The following is a 13087-nucleotide window of genomic DNA, read 5'->3' as shown; positions in this document are numbered from 1 at the left end:
GGGAGATTAGTAATGTGAGAAATGTGTATGGTGGCAAGGGCCACCAAGAGTGGCGTTTTCTCAGTGTCAGTGGTAGGTGTTAACCTTCATAGTGCCCATCGGGGCAGGATCCAGCAGCTGGGAGAGACTTTGAGGGGAAGATTTTTACAAGAAGAAGCAGCTGCCTGCAGGTAATGGGAGACGCACCATTAAGGGTCCATGCACACTGGACATTAAATTAACATTCTAAAAAATGGCAGTAGCTTTGCAGTGAGTATTTCAACATTTTCTAATGTTTTTGCAATAGCGTTTATTAGCGTTTTTTTGCGTTTTTCCGTGTTAGTGTTTTTTGGGGGGGGGGGGGGGGGGCAGGGGTTTCTTTCGATGGATTAAAAATGCTTAACGCTGGGGAGCCTCGTTTTTGAGCGTTTATCAGCGTTTATGCTCATTTAACGTTTCTAAGTGTTTTTTTTTTTGTGGTAAGAAAAACAGCTCCTAAATGCGATTTTAGGGCGTTCAGACGACAGCCCATGAATTCCACTACTGATGAACGTCCAAAAACACACAGGGCACATAGGATAACATAGAGTGGTGTTTATGGGCTGTTAAAAACAATACCCAAACTCACAAAAACAGCAGTTTATGAGCTTCAGTGTGCATGGAGCCTAAATCTAAGTCAGTGGTCTCCAAACTGTGGCCTGGGGGCCAGATGCAGCCTTTTGCTTGCTTTTATCCGGCCCTATTTTATCCACTGATACCAACAATGTGGCATCATTTCTCCTACTGACACTAACAATGGGGAACAGTTTCTCTCAAATACAGCAACCATGTGGCATAATTTGTCCTACTGACACCAACAAAGGGGCCCATTGGCACCAACGATGGAACACAAATCCTCATAATGACACTAAAAACGGGGCACAACTCCTTAAAATGACAACAATGATAGGGGACAATTCCTCTCAATGATGCCAACAATGGGGCACAGTTTCTCTCAATGACACCAACAATGGGGGAAAATTACATCATTGATGACACCAACAATGGGACCCAATGACAGGTCACAATTACTCCCACTGAAACCAACAATGGGGTGTTAATTTTTCCCACTGACGTCTGGACTTTTTCGACTTCCACTGACCACTGTCCGGCCCTCGTAAACTATGAAGGACAATAAGCTGGCCCTTTGCTTAGAAACTTTGGAGACCCCTGCTGTAGGTGATGCATTCTAAAAAATAAACTTCAGCTTTAGGATACTATACATGTATGTTCTCATTAAAGATATTTATCATTTAAAAAAGTGAGTTTCTCTTTCATTTCTGTTTGCAGGCCACAAGTCTCAGCGGGAAGAACTTGATGCCATCCTCTTTATATTTGAGGTAAGTTACATTTATACCCTGAAGAAACATTGAAATTTCCCTTTGAACGTCTGCCTTGTTTACATTTCTATCTGCTTCTATAATCACATTTTCTCATTTTGTAGTGTTGCTCGGTAACATTGGAGCCGGTCCCTAGGAGAGGTTACCAGCAGAATTAGGGCATTCTTTGTCCCAGTATGGCTGCCAGTTATACTTGGGTCTAATTACTGGGGACTCTGTTAGCTCATCTAGCAGTGTGTAGTTACCAAGCATGTTTATTCCAGTTCGCTGGCTTTATTTCTGCTAATGTGCCATGTGAAAAAGTCTAACAAGTATTTTTTTTTTCTTCTTCCTAGAAAATTTTGCATCTTCTTCCTGAGAAAATTAACCAACGATGGCAATATCACAGCATAAGTAAGTGTGGTGTTTCGACTACATAACCTATACATCTTCAAACATAAAAACAGTTAAAGCAGAAGTGTGGGTATTTAAAAGTACATATGTACTCACCCCTATTCTGTAGCATCAGGTTGATGCTACAGCTGTCTACCACCAGCTCTAAGCCAGAAAAGTGAGCGATTACATGACCACTGCTCGCTAATTCTCGGTCTTCTCTGAGCAGAGGGTGGTGCCTGTCTACCACCGCTCACTGGAGCGCTGGGCTGGAGAGAGAGAGGGCAGGAACGGCTGGCTCAGCCTCTCAGCAGCAAGCTGAGAGGCTGAGCCCAGCTGCCTATCGGGTATATCGGGGGATGCAGACATTTTTGTCAGAATCCTTCCAGAGCCTGGAGTGGCACGTTGACATCATCCGAGAGCAATATGTAGCCCACTGTCCGCTAATTCACAGGAGAGCATAAGTAAATGCACTTATGTGACCCAGAAGAGAAGTATTGCCAAAAAAAACCTTTGGAAGAGGGGAAGGATTGGAAAGTGTGTACTGCCACCCAGTGCCTTTCCGAAAAACTACAATTCTGGGGGGGGGGGGGGGGGGCTAACTTCTTAACACCTTTGGTCTATACAGTAAAACCTTGGTTTGAGAGTAACTTGGTTTGAGAGCATTTTGCAAGAGGAGCAAGAATGTTTTCATAAATTTTGCCTTGATATACAAGCGATGTCTTGATATAAGAGTAGCATCATGTCACAACTGAGTATAAAAAAGAAGAAAGGAGCCTCTAAGTGTAGCAATATGGTTACATTTAATCCTGGGTGGGATTTCTGGTGACCAGATGGTCACCAGTCATCTCTATGGCCGTCGGAAACCCGGGCGCAACTTTTTGACGTCATGCCCGGGTTCCCGGAAGTAAACAACGCCGCAATTGCGGCTAGTAAGCATGAGATCAGTGATTTATTTTTCCCGATCTCATGCTTTCCAGCCTGGAGGAGAGATGTGGGATCTTATTGACCCCGCATCTCTCCATAAAGAGGACCTGTCACACACCTTTCCTATTACAAGGGATGTTTACATTTTTTTAAATCTGTGTCAGTCATTTCCTCTGGATCCCCCTCCCCATATGTAGGTGAGAAACCTAGGTGACGCATATAATGTCCACTGCCCACAGTGTGTGTTAGTAAACAGAGCGTTTTCTTTTAATTATGACACTTTTAGGTTAAAGGTTTTATGCCCCCCCCCCCTCCCCCCTTCCCATCTGTTTGTGAAATTTCTTATGAAGTTGCATAGTTACCGGTATATATTTTTTGCAAATAAGCAGATATAATCTATTCATGAGCCTTATCAGTGCAGCTGCATTTTCATGATGAAGCAAGATTTGTGTGAGCAGTTAAAAACTACTAGCAAAGCATTTTAGCCGTGTTTCATATGTTAGAGTAACATGCTGTATAACAATCCTAGAGTTTGTCTTTCCCCCACATCAGTCCTACAGTCTGAGGCAGTACCATTGGTATAAAAAACATGTATGGCATAGAATATGGCATAGAATGTGTCCTATCACTTTAGCTGCCACTGTGTTATTAAGTAAGTTCAGTATAATGTGTAGTAACCCTCAAAAAATACATTTATAATGGAAGTATGCTTGGAATAGGAAAAAGGCGGCAAATTAGAATTTTTGATTGTTCCCAACAGATGCAGTATGGAAGCCTAATGCATTTTATGAACTATTGCTAATAAAGCAAAGTTGATGCCTATTGCTGATGTCCTCCCTTGGATAATAAAGTGATCAGAAAAAAAAAATCAAACTGGTCCAGAGCTCAGGTATTAAGGGGCTAGCTGCTGTCTATCCCTTCACTTGCAAATACTAGCCAGTTAAATATTTTGCCTGGGCAAGAAAAATTCAGCGCAACACTGCAATACTTGCACAAGTCCCCATGTTTTTGCTCTTTAAAATGGCTGCAAGTACAGAAAATTACTTTACCAGAAATCCAGTGAGCTCACAACTTCCTGTTTAGTCTGCCAACTCTGCTGCACTGGAATTCCAAGGAGTGTTTTCATGTCTACCTTGCTAGACTATTTATTATCATTATACAGGATGTATATAGCACCAGCAGTTTACGCAGCGCTTTACAACTTGAGGGTAGACAGTACAAATACAATACACTTTAATACAGTAGGAATCAGAAGGCACTGCTCCTTAGAGCTTACAATCTAAGAGGGAAGGTCAAGAGATACAAGAGGTAATAACTGTGGGGGATGTGCTGATGGAGAAAATAAATGTACAGTTGTTAGGTGGGGGCCAGATAGGCTTCTCTGAAGCGATGAGTTTTCAGGGATCGTCTGAAAGTGGAAAGATTGGGGTAGAGTATTCCAGAGGATGGGAGAGGCTCTGGAGAAGTCCTGAAGGTGAGCATGGGATGAGGTGACAAGGGAGTTGGAGAGCAGGAGGTCTCGGGAGGAGCGATGAGAACTATTAGGTTGGTATTTTGAGCCTATGTTAGTGATGTAGGTTGTGGATGGCTTTGTAAGTTATTTTTAGTATCTTGAATTTAATTTGTTGGGGTCGAGTGGCAGCCAATGGAGGGATTGGCAGACGGGTATAGCAGACGCGGAGTGGTTTGTAAGGTGGATGAGCCTGGCAGCAGCGTTCATGATGGACTTAAGTGCGGATAGCCTATTTTTTTGGTAAGCCAGTGAGGCGAAAGTTGCAGTAACCAAGGCGAGAGATGACCACGGAGTGGATTAGAAGCTTCATGGTGATATTAGGAAGGATCATATCTTGGAGATGTAGCGTTGCGGCGGCAAGTTTTTGGATATTGATAGTATGTGGGGCCGAATTGTTAGTTCGGAGTCCAGGATTACACCTAGTACCTCGACATGGAAGGACAAGTTGATAGTTCAGCCGTTAATATTGTCAGGGAAATCGGGAGAGGTGGCACGTGGGGAAGGAAATATCATGAGCTTGGTTTTGGATAGGTTGAGTTTGAGGAAGTAAAGTGATATCCAGGCTGATATGTCTGTTAGTAAGTTGGTGATGTGCAAGGAGACAGATGGAGAGATAGATTTGGGCGTCATCAGCGTAGAGATGATATTGAAAGCCATGGGAGGCAATCAACTAACCCAGGGAAGAGGTGTAGATTGAGAAAATTAGAGGTCCAAGAACAAAGCCTGAGAAAAGAGAGGAGGAAGTAGAGTTGTAAGTGACCCTGAAGGTGGGATAGGTAAGATAAAAACCATCGAAGAGTACAGTCATGGAGACCAAAGGAGTGAAGTTTTTTGAGGAGGGGGTGGTCCCGTGTCAAAAGGCGGCAGAGAGGTCCAGGAGAAGTAGTACAGAATAGTGACCATTAGTTTTAGCTGTTAGTAGGCCATTTTTGAGTTTAAGGCAAGCAGTTTCCATGGAGTGTTGAGGGCAAAATCGTGACTGAAGAGGATCAAGAAGTTTGTTCACGATCAGATGATCGCTCAGTTGGTTGTAGACCAGTCTTTTAAGAAGTTTTGGAGTAGGCGAGTAAGGAGATGGGGCATAGGTTAAGATGGTGGGCTCCAGTGAGGGCTTTTTAAGTATGGGGGTGACTAGAGCAGGTGGTTAGATAAAAGTTTATCAACCTATTTAATACTAGCAGGATTGAATGAGGGAAGCAAGGGTGTCGACTGGGGGATATTATTGCGTATTGGAAATCTCCTCATGAATTGTTTCAATCTTATTTTTGGTGATCTCCTGGGCAGTGAGCCAATTAGAGGGTGGAGGCAGTGGAGGACACAGTGTTAAAGGTAGAGAAGAGTTGACTACAGAGAACACCTTTCCATTATGTTGTTGTTATACAGGATTTATGTATTGCCAATGGGTTGAAATAAAGAGCGGCAATTATACTTATGCAAGAGTTAGTGGGGCCCTGCATGACCGAGCTTACACTATAACGAAGACGAGAGGCAGGGGGTGTTCTGTAGCCCAGAACGGAGAACTGAGCAGGGTAGCAATGTTGCTGTGTCATCTACTAAAACAGTTCTTAAACTTGGGGAAATTCCTATGTATTATACTCATGTTTAACTACTCCTGTGGAGGTGTCAGAATTGATGATTTAGGCAGGTATAGGCACTAAATACTAAAGAAAAGAGAGCTGCACTACCTACTGAACTTCAATACAAATGCGTATAAAGTGGCCTATAAATATTAATATATTGATGTGTTATACACATTTTCCAAATATGGTGCAATGTGAATATAATAATCCCCCAAAATTGATCAAATAACACACACATTCTTAAAGTGGAGGTTCACCCGAAAACTTAATTTTTAACATTAGATTGATGCTCATTTTGTCAAGGGGAATCGGGTAGTTTTTTTTAAAAATCGAAGCAGTACTTACCGTTTTAGAGATGCATCTTCTCCGCCGCTTCCGGGTATGGGCTGCGAGACTGGGCGTTCCTATTTGATTGACAGGCTTCCGACAGGCTTCAGACGGTCGCTTACATCGCGTCACGATTTTCCGAAAGTAGCCGAAACGTCGGTGCGCAGGCGCCGTATAGAGCCGCACCGACGTTTGGCTTCTTTCGGCTACTCGTGACGCGATGTATGCGACCGTCGGAAGCCTGTCAATCAAATAGGAACGCCCAGTCCCGAAGACCATACCCGGAAGCGGCGGAGAAGATCTCTCTCTAAAACGGTAAGTACTGCTTTGATTTTTAAAAAAACACCCGATTCCCCTTGACAAAATGAGCATCAATCTAAGGTTAAAAAATTTTTTCCGGGTGAACTCCCGCTTTAAAGGGTAACAACACTTTTTTTTGGAATGAAATAAAAAAAGGAAAACAAAAATAAAATTTTTCCCAGAAGTCTGCACTAAGATACAAGTCTTTTTGGCATCCTCTGCAGCAAGAAATTGGTGAGATACTCCCAAAGGCAAATTGCTTCTAAAGCAATGCAGATCCTATCATTTTTCAGATTGGAGCCCTGCAGGTGCAGCAATGACAGATAATTATAAAACCACTCTCATACAGATTGATTTCTTCAGAATAGCAAAAGGCAGGAATTTGCAACAAAGTTGGTTAAAGTCCCTGCAATGTACGTTCACCTAGAGGGGAATTTCTTATGTTTTTCTCAACAAAAGTGGAGTTACAATTTAATAATGTGGATCGAACATGAACCAAGCCATTGAATACAATTAATCTATTGTGCCAAAAGTCAGTGAAAAATATCTGTGCCAAAAAAAAAGTCCTGCCTGGTTGGCCGAGTGCCCTTTGAATGCCCACTCTTTACCACCTTGAAATGCCCAAGACAATGTGCCTCTTAAAAAAAAAAAAAAGAAAAAAGTCCACTCACCGCTTGCTTATTATTAGTAAGAAGGTTTGTCAGCACTTATGATGAAAAATTATCCTCCACAGGAGCAAACGGCCACGGGAATGTCCATTGACATGTTCAAAATTTATCGGAAACACAGACTGATAGAAATATCAACGCACGCACATATTTTAATTTGTATCAGGAAGATGCTGCTGCTCCTCCGTTCAGTCCTGGAGCCAGCATGCATTCCACCAAGCATAAATGGAAAACTGGAAGTCCCACCTCTACGCATTTCGTCACAAACCAAATGTCTCATAAAAGCAGCTTGCTTAAGACTTGAGAAAGAGGGGTATGCTCCTGAAACATGTCACAATGGCAAATCGCTATGTGTGGTGTGGGAGTGACCTATGCTTGTGTTGAATTTCACTAGGTAGGGCAGCTCTTTTTTCCTTTGAGATTTAGTGGCATCCATGTACTGGGGTCCATGTTGAGTGCAGCTGGATATGCATTGTTTGGTTGAGGTTACATTTTTTGAAGCCCAATTGTTATTACATTTTATAAGCAGCAGCCATTGGCATAAATCATAAATATATCAGACAGTACATGGACATATTATATATTGTATATAGCAAAGATGTATAGTTAAGACAGTCACAGCAATGTGTGTATTGGTGGTGCGGGTCTTTAGTACATAGGCAGAGTTTCAGTCTGGGAACACAAAGACGCTGGCTTAAACCCGATATAGGCAAAGTGTCAGGTGAGCACCTATAATTTCCTTCTGACATCTAGAAATTGTCTCAAGGGTTTAGTGGTCACCAATATAAAATGGAGGGTGCCAAAGACCACTGCACGAGATCTGAGTGGCTCTGACCGAGACCTCCAACATTTGTTTTCCCTTTTTGCTGTTATGAGAAGGTCGAAAAACGAGGTAAACGTTCATTACTAGATATTATTTGTATATGTATTGAATTTTTATTGAAAGCTGCGCTCCACATAAAAATGGAAGCTCCGCTTTAGGGCGCTAGCGGTAAAATTAACACAACGCTGCAGGCGTTTTAACAGAGTTTTTTTTCAAGCGTTATTGAAACATGGGCAATTTTAGTCCTGCTGTTGTAGATGCTCCTTTTTTTTTTTTTTTGCTTGCATGTTTACATTTTTGGGAGATCATGTGACTTTTCTAAAGTTTAGAGCGGATTATAGGCGCTATTCAGGCGCTATTTACAGCGCTTTCAATTCATTTCAATGGAGAGGGGCGTTTTTGGAGCATTTTTTTCAGCGCCCAAAAGCTGCTCCAAAAATGCTGCTTGCAGGACTTTTCTCAACGCCCCACCAGCGCAACGCCACAGTGTTAAAGGGTCCATTGAGATGCATGGAGAGCGTTTTAATAGCGATATTTTTAACGCTAAAACGCTGTAAAAATGCTCCAGTGTGAAAGGGGTCTTAAGCTAGTGCATTGTTGGTTTACTTACCCTTTCCTTCGATTTCCCTTCTAAATGTTTTTTTTCTTTGTCTGAATTTCTCACTTTATGTTCCTCCTCAGTAAGCTTCCCCCCATCATCCGAGCTGTTCTGGTTGGGGGTTAGTCGGCGTGCTGGCCCCCTCCCTTGGGACTACATCCCTACAAGTTGGCGCTGTGTTCAGCGTCTCCCCGCAGGGATGTAGTCCCAAGGGAGGGGCGAGAATGCTGACTAACCCTCAGCCAGAATGGCTCGGATGATGGACGCAAGCTTACTGAGGAGGAACAGGAAGTGAGAAATCGGACAAAGAAAAAAAACATTTAGAAGGGAAATCGAAGGAAAGGTTAAGTGAACCAACAATGCACTAGCTTAAAGGAACCTATTTAGAAAATAAATTAACCTTTACAACCCCTTAAGTCATGTTTTTTATATTGGCATGCAGAGCTGCATGCATCAGGGTATTTTGTGTTTGGAGTGAAATCCACTCCCACACTGTAGGCTCCTTGAGGGCAGGGACTGATATGTGCATTACGTTAAGTGCTGATTAAATTAGCAACACTATGGAAGTACCTGTAATAAATAAACTCAAGGTAGATGGCTAAATACACAGTTGACATAATTACTGTTTTATCTGCCAAAAGGGGTTGTAATTAAATACAGTTAATCTTCTATTTTGTACACATTTTCTACACTGCGCAGCCAGAAAAGTGACACATGTAGTTATTAGAGTCTGTCACTTGGTAAAAGAAAAAAAAAGACACTTGCTTACAGGCATAAAGTGCATTTTTCTAAAGGGGACTGAACGTGCCAACCGCAGCTTTTGTTGCTCCCTCTGTCCCCAAATGCTGGGCAGCTCTGATTGGTTGGCGAGGCAGAGAATATCAACATGCCAGAACGCTACTATGAACTTATTCCATTCATCTTTGGAGAGATTTTAGCGATTTATATCTATGAACAAAATTCAGCGGAGATTTATATTTCTAAACCTACAGGTTTTATTTATGTATTTTTCTGAATATTTATTAGGTAAGCACAGCTGTGTTTTATATATGACTGTAAAGATCAGTGTGAAATGGCCCTAACTGAGCTATGAATCTTTGGCACAGTATACTGGTGGAATATACGGTATGTGTGTGTGTATGTGTATATGTATGTATATATATATATATATATATATATATATATATATATATATATATATATATATGTGTATGTATGTATGTATGTATGTGTGTATGTGTGTGTGTGTGTGTGTGTGTGTGTGTGTGTATATATATATATATATATATATATATATATATATATATTTATATATATTTATATATGTATGTATAGCTTCTGTGCTTTAATCCTATGGAATTATATAATTTTTTAACCCCAGAAGGGCCTGTTCACACCAGCAGTTGCATTAGAACACTAATGCTGGTGTGTAGTGAAGGCACGTTGCACTGTTTACTTTGATTTTTTGGTGCAAACTTTATTAAATTGTCAAAGTGACATTATATTGAATTCTGTTGACTGGATTGTGACCTTTCATACTGCACTAAAAAAAAGAACTGCATGCTGCCCTATTTTTTCAGTACACACCACTTTAGTGCAGTGGTATAAACTGGAATCCTAGGGAACAGGCCTTTTTACCTTGCGTAAAAAGGCGTGTTGGGACTTCCCAGCACAGTACCAACACACCAAGTGCAAACAGGCCATGTTTGCCTCTGCAGTAGTTCTACAGTATTAAAAAAAACACCCATATATGTGAAAGCATGGTTAAATCAAATCTTCATTGCATCTGAGTCCCGCAAACCAAAAACAAAATGTTATTCATTTTTAATATTTAAAGCAAACTCCCTCTTCTATCTATGTCTGCATGCTTTATTGTGTTGAGAAATCACTTTGAAAAACAACCCCCTAGCTTTACTTGCTGTGGCCATCTTGAGTAGGGAAAGATGATTCATGTAGCTTTTTACCTCCTGCAGTCCATCTGCCTGTCACAAACTACGGTGAACGGGAGTGAACCACAACTGCGGGTTAGGAAAGATTTCAATGCAGCTCTCTATGCGATGTGAATATCAGTACTGGACCCCAGGCGTCACTCCAATCAGAGAGCAGGCGTTTGGGGGTTCACTACATCATCTCTTTCACATAAAAGAATGCGTTGAGCTACTAAGGGTGGAGGTATTACAACATGCCTTCAACCTTTAGCTTTGAAAAGGTACAGCGAACATGTTCAGTATTTTGGGGCGTAAGGCCGTATACAATTAACACATGTCAAGCACGTAGCATATGAAAATACTGTATGCAATTAAGAACAAATTTCAAGCACGCAGCACGTGAAAATACTGTATACAATTACTTGAGAGAAGTAACTTTAGCTTAAATGATCTGAGAGTGTATGTGCCTTTAAGATTTTCCACAACTGTTACTTAAAAGCACAACAAGTAATGCCAAGCAGCATAGTAGTAATGGTACTTATCCGTTTGCAGAGGATCAGAGTACGCAGAGTATTGTAGCAGAAATGGGATTCTGTCATGGAAGGTCTCCTGGTGCATGATATCTTAGGGTATCCCCAGCCACAGCAGTAAGATCGGCAGCGTGGAAGGAGGCAGTGGATAACTAAGAGGTTTCATGGATCCAGGTTGCGCTGCTATTCAGTTGAGGGGATATGCCAGAAGCTTGTTTGTATCGTGGTCCGGCTACGGCCGACAATAATAGGACAGGGTGTACTATCCACGCTGTCCTGTTTATAGGAGGGAGGCATGTGTAGTGCATAAAGCACTGATTCGACACGCACTTCCGCGTTCCACGCTGGAACGCAGGTGGTGCCGGATGATGTTAACACGCGGTCGCCGTAAGCGGTCCAGCGTGGAACGCAATACAGCGACGAGAGAGCGCCGATTACACTGCCGTTGGTTCAGGCATGCATGTAGGAGAGTGCGCTTAGCTGAGAAAACCCCTCCTGAAGACTCCTGGGATGTATGAAACCATTTGACTAGGCATGGAAACCAGTAACTGAAGAAATGTAAAAAAAAAAAAAAGTTTAAAACAAGTAAATATGATCTATTTTCCTATCTATTTACTAATGCTAGCAGCAAAAATAATCAATATTGATTGGGAGAGTGAAGTTCTGCTCATTGATCCTTTTTTTTCTTTAGGGTGAAGGTTCTAAATCTGTAATAGTGACTTGTGTTCATTGGACAGTAAAGCCCTGTACACACGATCGGATATCTGATGGAATCTAATCCGATGGATTTTTTTCTTCGGATATCCGATGAAGCTGACTTTCATCAGTCTTGCCTACACACCATCAGTCAAAAATCTGACCGTGTCCAAACGCGGTGATGTAAAACACTACGACGTGCTGAGAAAAATGAAGTTCAATGCTTCCGAGCATGCATTGACTTGATTCTGAACATGCGTGGATTTTTGACGATGGACTTCCACACAGACGATCGTTATTTTCTATCGTTTTTTTTCCATAGGAAAAATTTAAAACATGTTCGATTTTTTTTTTTTAACCAGTGGAAAACAAACCGTAGGGGCCCACACACGATCGGTTTGACCGATGAAAACATTGGTCTGGTTTCATCGGAGGCAGAGAGGCCGGAGGACACTGCTGATCACAGATTGAGGTAAAGAGCCAATCATTGGCTCTTTACTACGTCATCGGCTGTGTCCAATCGCAGCTGATCATGGATGTAAATAGAAGCCGGTTATTGGCACTCTGTTCTTCATGCTGACAGCATGAGGAGAGGAGAAGAGAGCCGATAGCTGGGACATGTACACTGATAATCGGTAGCGTCCAATCCGTGCCCACCAGTGCAGCCTCATCGGCGCACATCCGTGAAGGAGAAAAATTTCCTGTTTCCCAAATTTTATGACAAACTATGAAAAACATTTTTTGTGTTTTTCTTTTTTTTGTCTTTAAATTTATTTAGCAAAAAATAAAAACCCAGTGGTGATTGAACACCACCAAAAAAGAGCTCCATTTGTGTGAAAAAAATCATAAAATGTTTTTTTGGGTACAGTATTTTTCATTCAAAGTGCCACAGTGCTGGAAATTGGCCTAGGCAGGAAGGGGGTAAAAAGTGCCCAGTTGGCAAGTGGTTAGAGGACAAAAATGCCTAAAACCGGGCTACAGTGGTGCTATAACAAAGGCGTCACTTTCTTACAATGGTTATTTGTTTACTGTGCACTATAGAGAGTCAATCCATTAAACCAGACGCCATCATTGACTTTGCAGTGCCTACAGAAGTTGGACCAAGCTAGGAGTTTAGGAAGGGACACCCCCACAATGGAATCCCCCAGAGATTTAAGAAGTTGGCATGAATTTGCTACACAGCAACCACACAAAGCCAGAATTAATTTGTGTATGGCTTGATTTTCAAATGTGTTCAATGCAGTTTTTTTTTTGTGTACTTTATAATGTGTACATGTACTTCTGTCTTTTAGGTCTGATCCTAAAAAAGTTGCTTCACACCGGAAACTCCTTAAAGGTCAGTAAAGTAGAACAGAGACTGGTGGAGCGGTTTGTGGGTGCAGATCTTTCATATACATTAACGGTTTGATCCAATAAACAATGCAAATGCAGCGTTTTAAGAAAAAGAATCTACCTCTGAACTCGTGA

At 41.7% G+C, this 13087-nt stretch overlaps 1 protein-coding gene across 13 annotated transcripts in view; it reads left to right on the top strand.

Moving 5' to 3' along the window:
• RALGAPA1 (Ral GTPase activating protein catalytic subunit alpha 1) overlaps positions 1–13087 on the top strand; it is a 290205-nt gene that overhangs the window by 58548 nt on the left and 218570 nt on the right. For all 13 annotated transcript variants that reach the window (XM_040333074.1, XM_040333068.1, XM_040333064.1 and 10 more), the window contains exons 3-5: positions 1309–1358; positions 1694–1751; positions 12913–12956. In XM_040333074.1, coding sequence (XP_040189008.1) covers positions 1309–1358; positions 1694–1751; positions 12913–12956 — 152 coding nt within the window. The remainder of the gene's footprint in view (positions 1–1308; positions 1359–1693; positions 1752–12912; positions 12957–13087) is intronic.

The sequence above is a fragment of the Rana temporaria genome, chromosome 13, assembly GCF_905171775.1.
Source record: "Rana temporaria chromosome 13, aRanTem1.1, whole genome shotgun sequence".
Classification (NCBI taxonomy): domain Eukaryota; kingdom Metazoa; phylum Chordata; class Amphibia; order Anura; family Ranidae; genus Rana; species Rana temporaria.
Note: the sequence above shows the minus strand (reverse complement) of the source record. Positions and strands in the feature narration are given on the sequence as shown.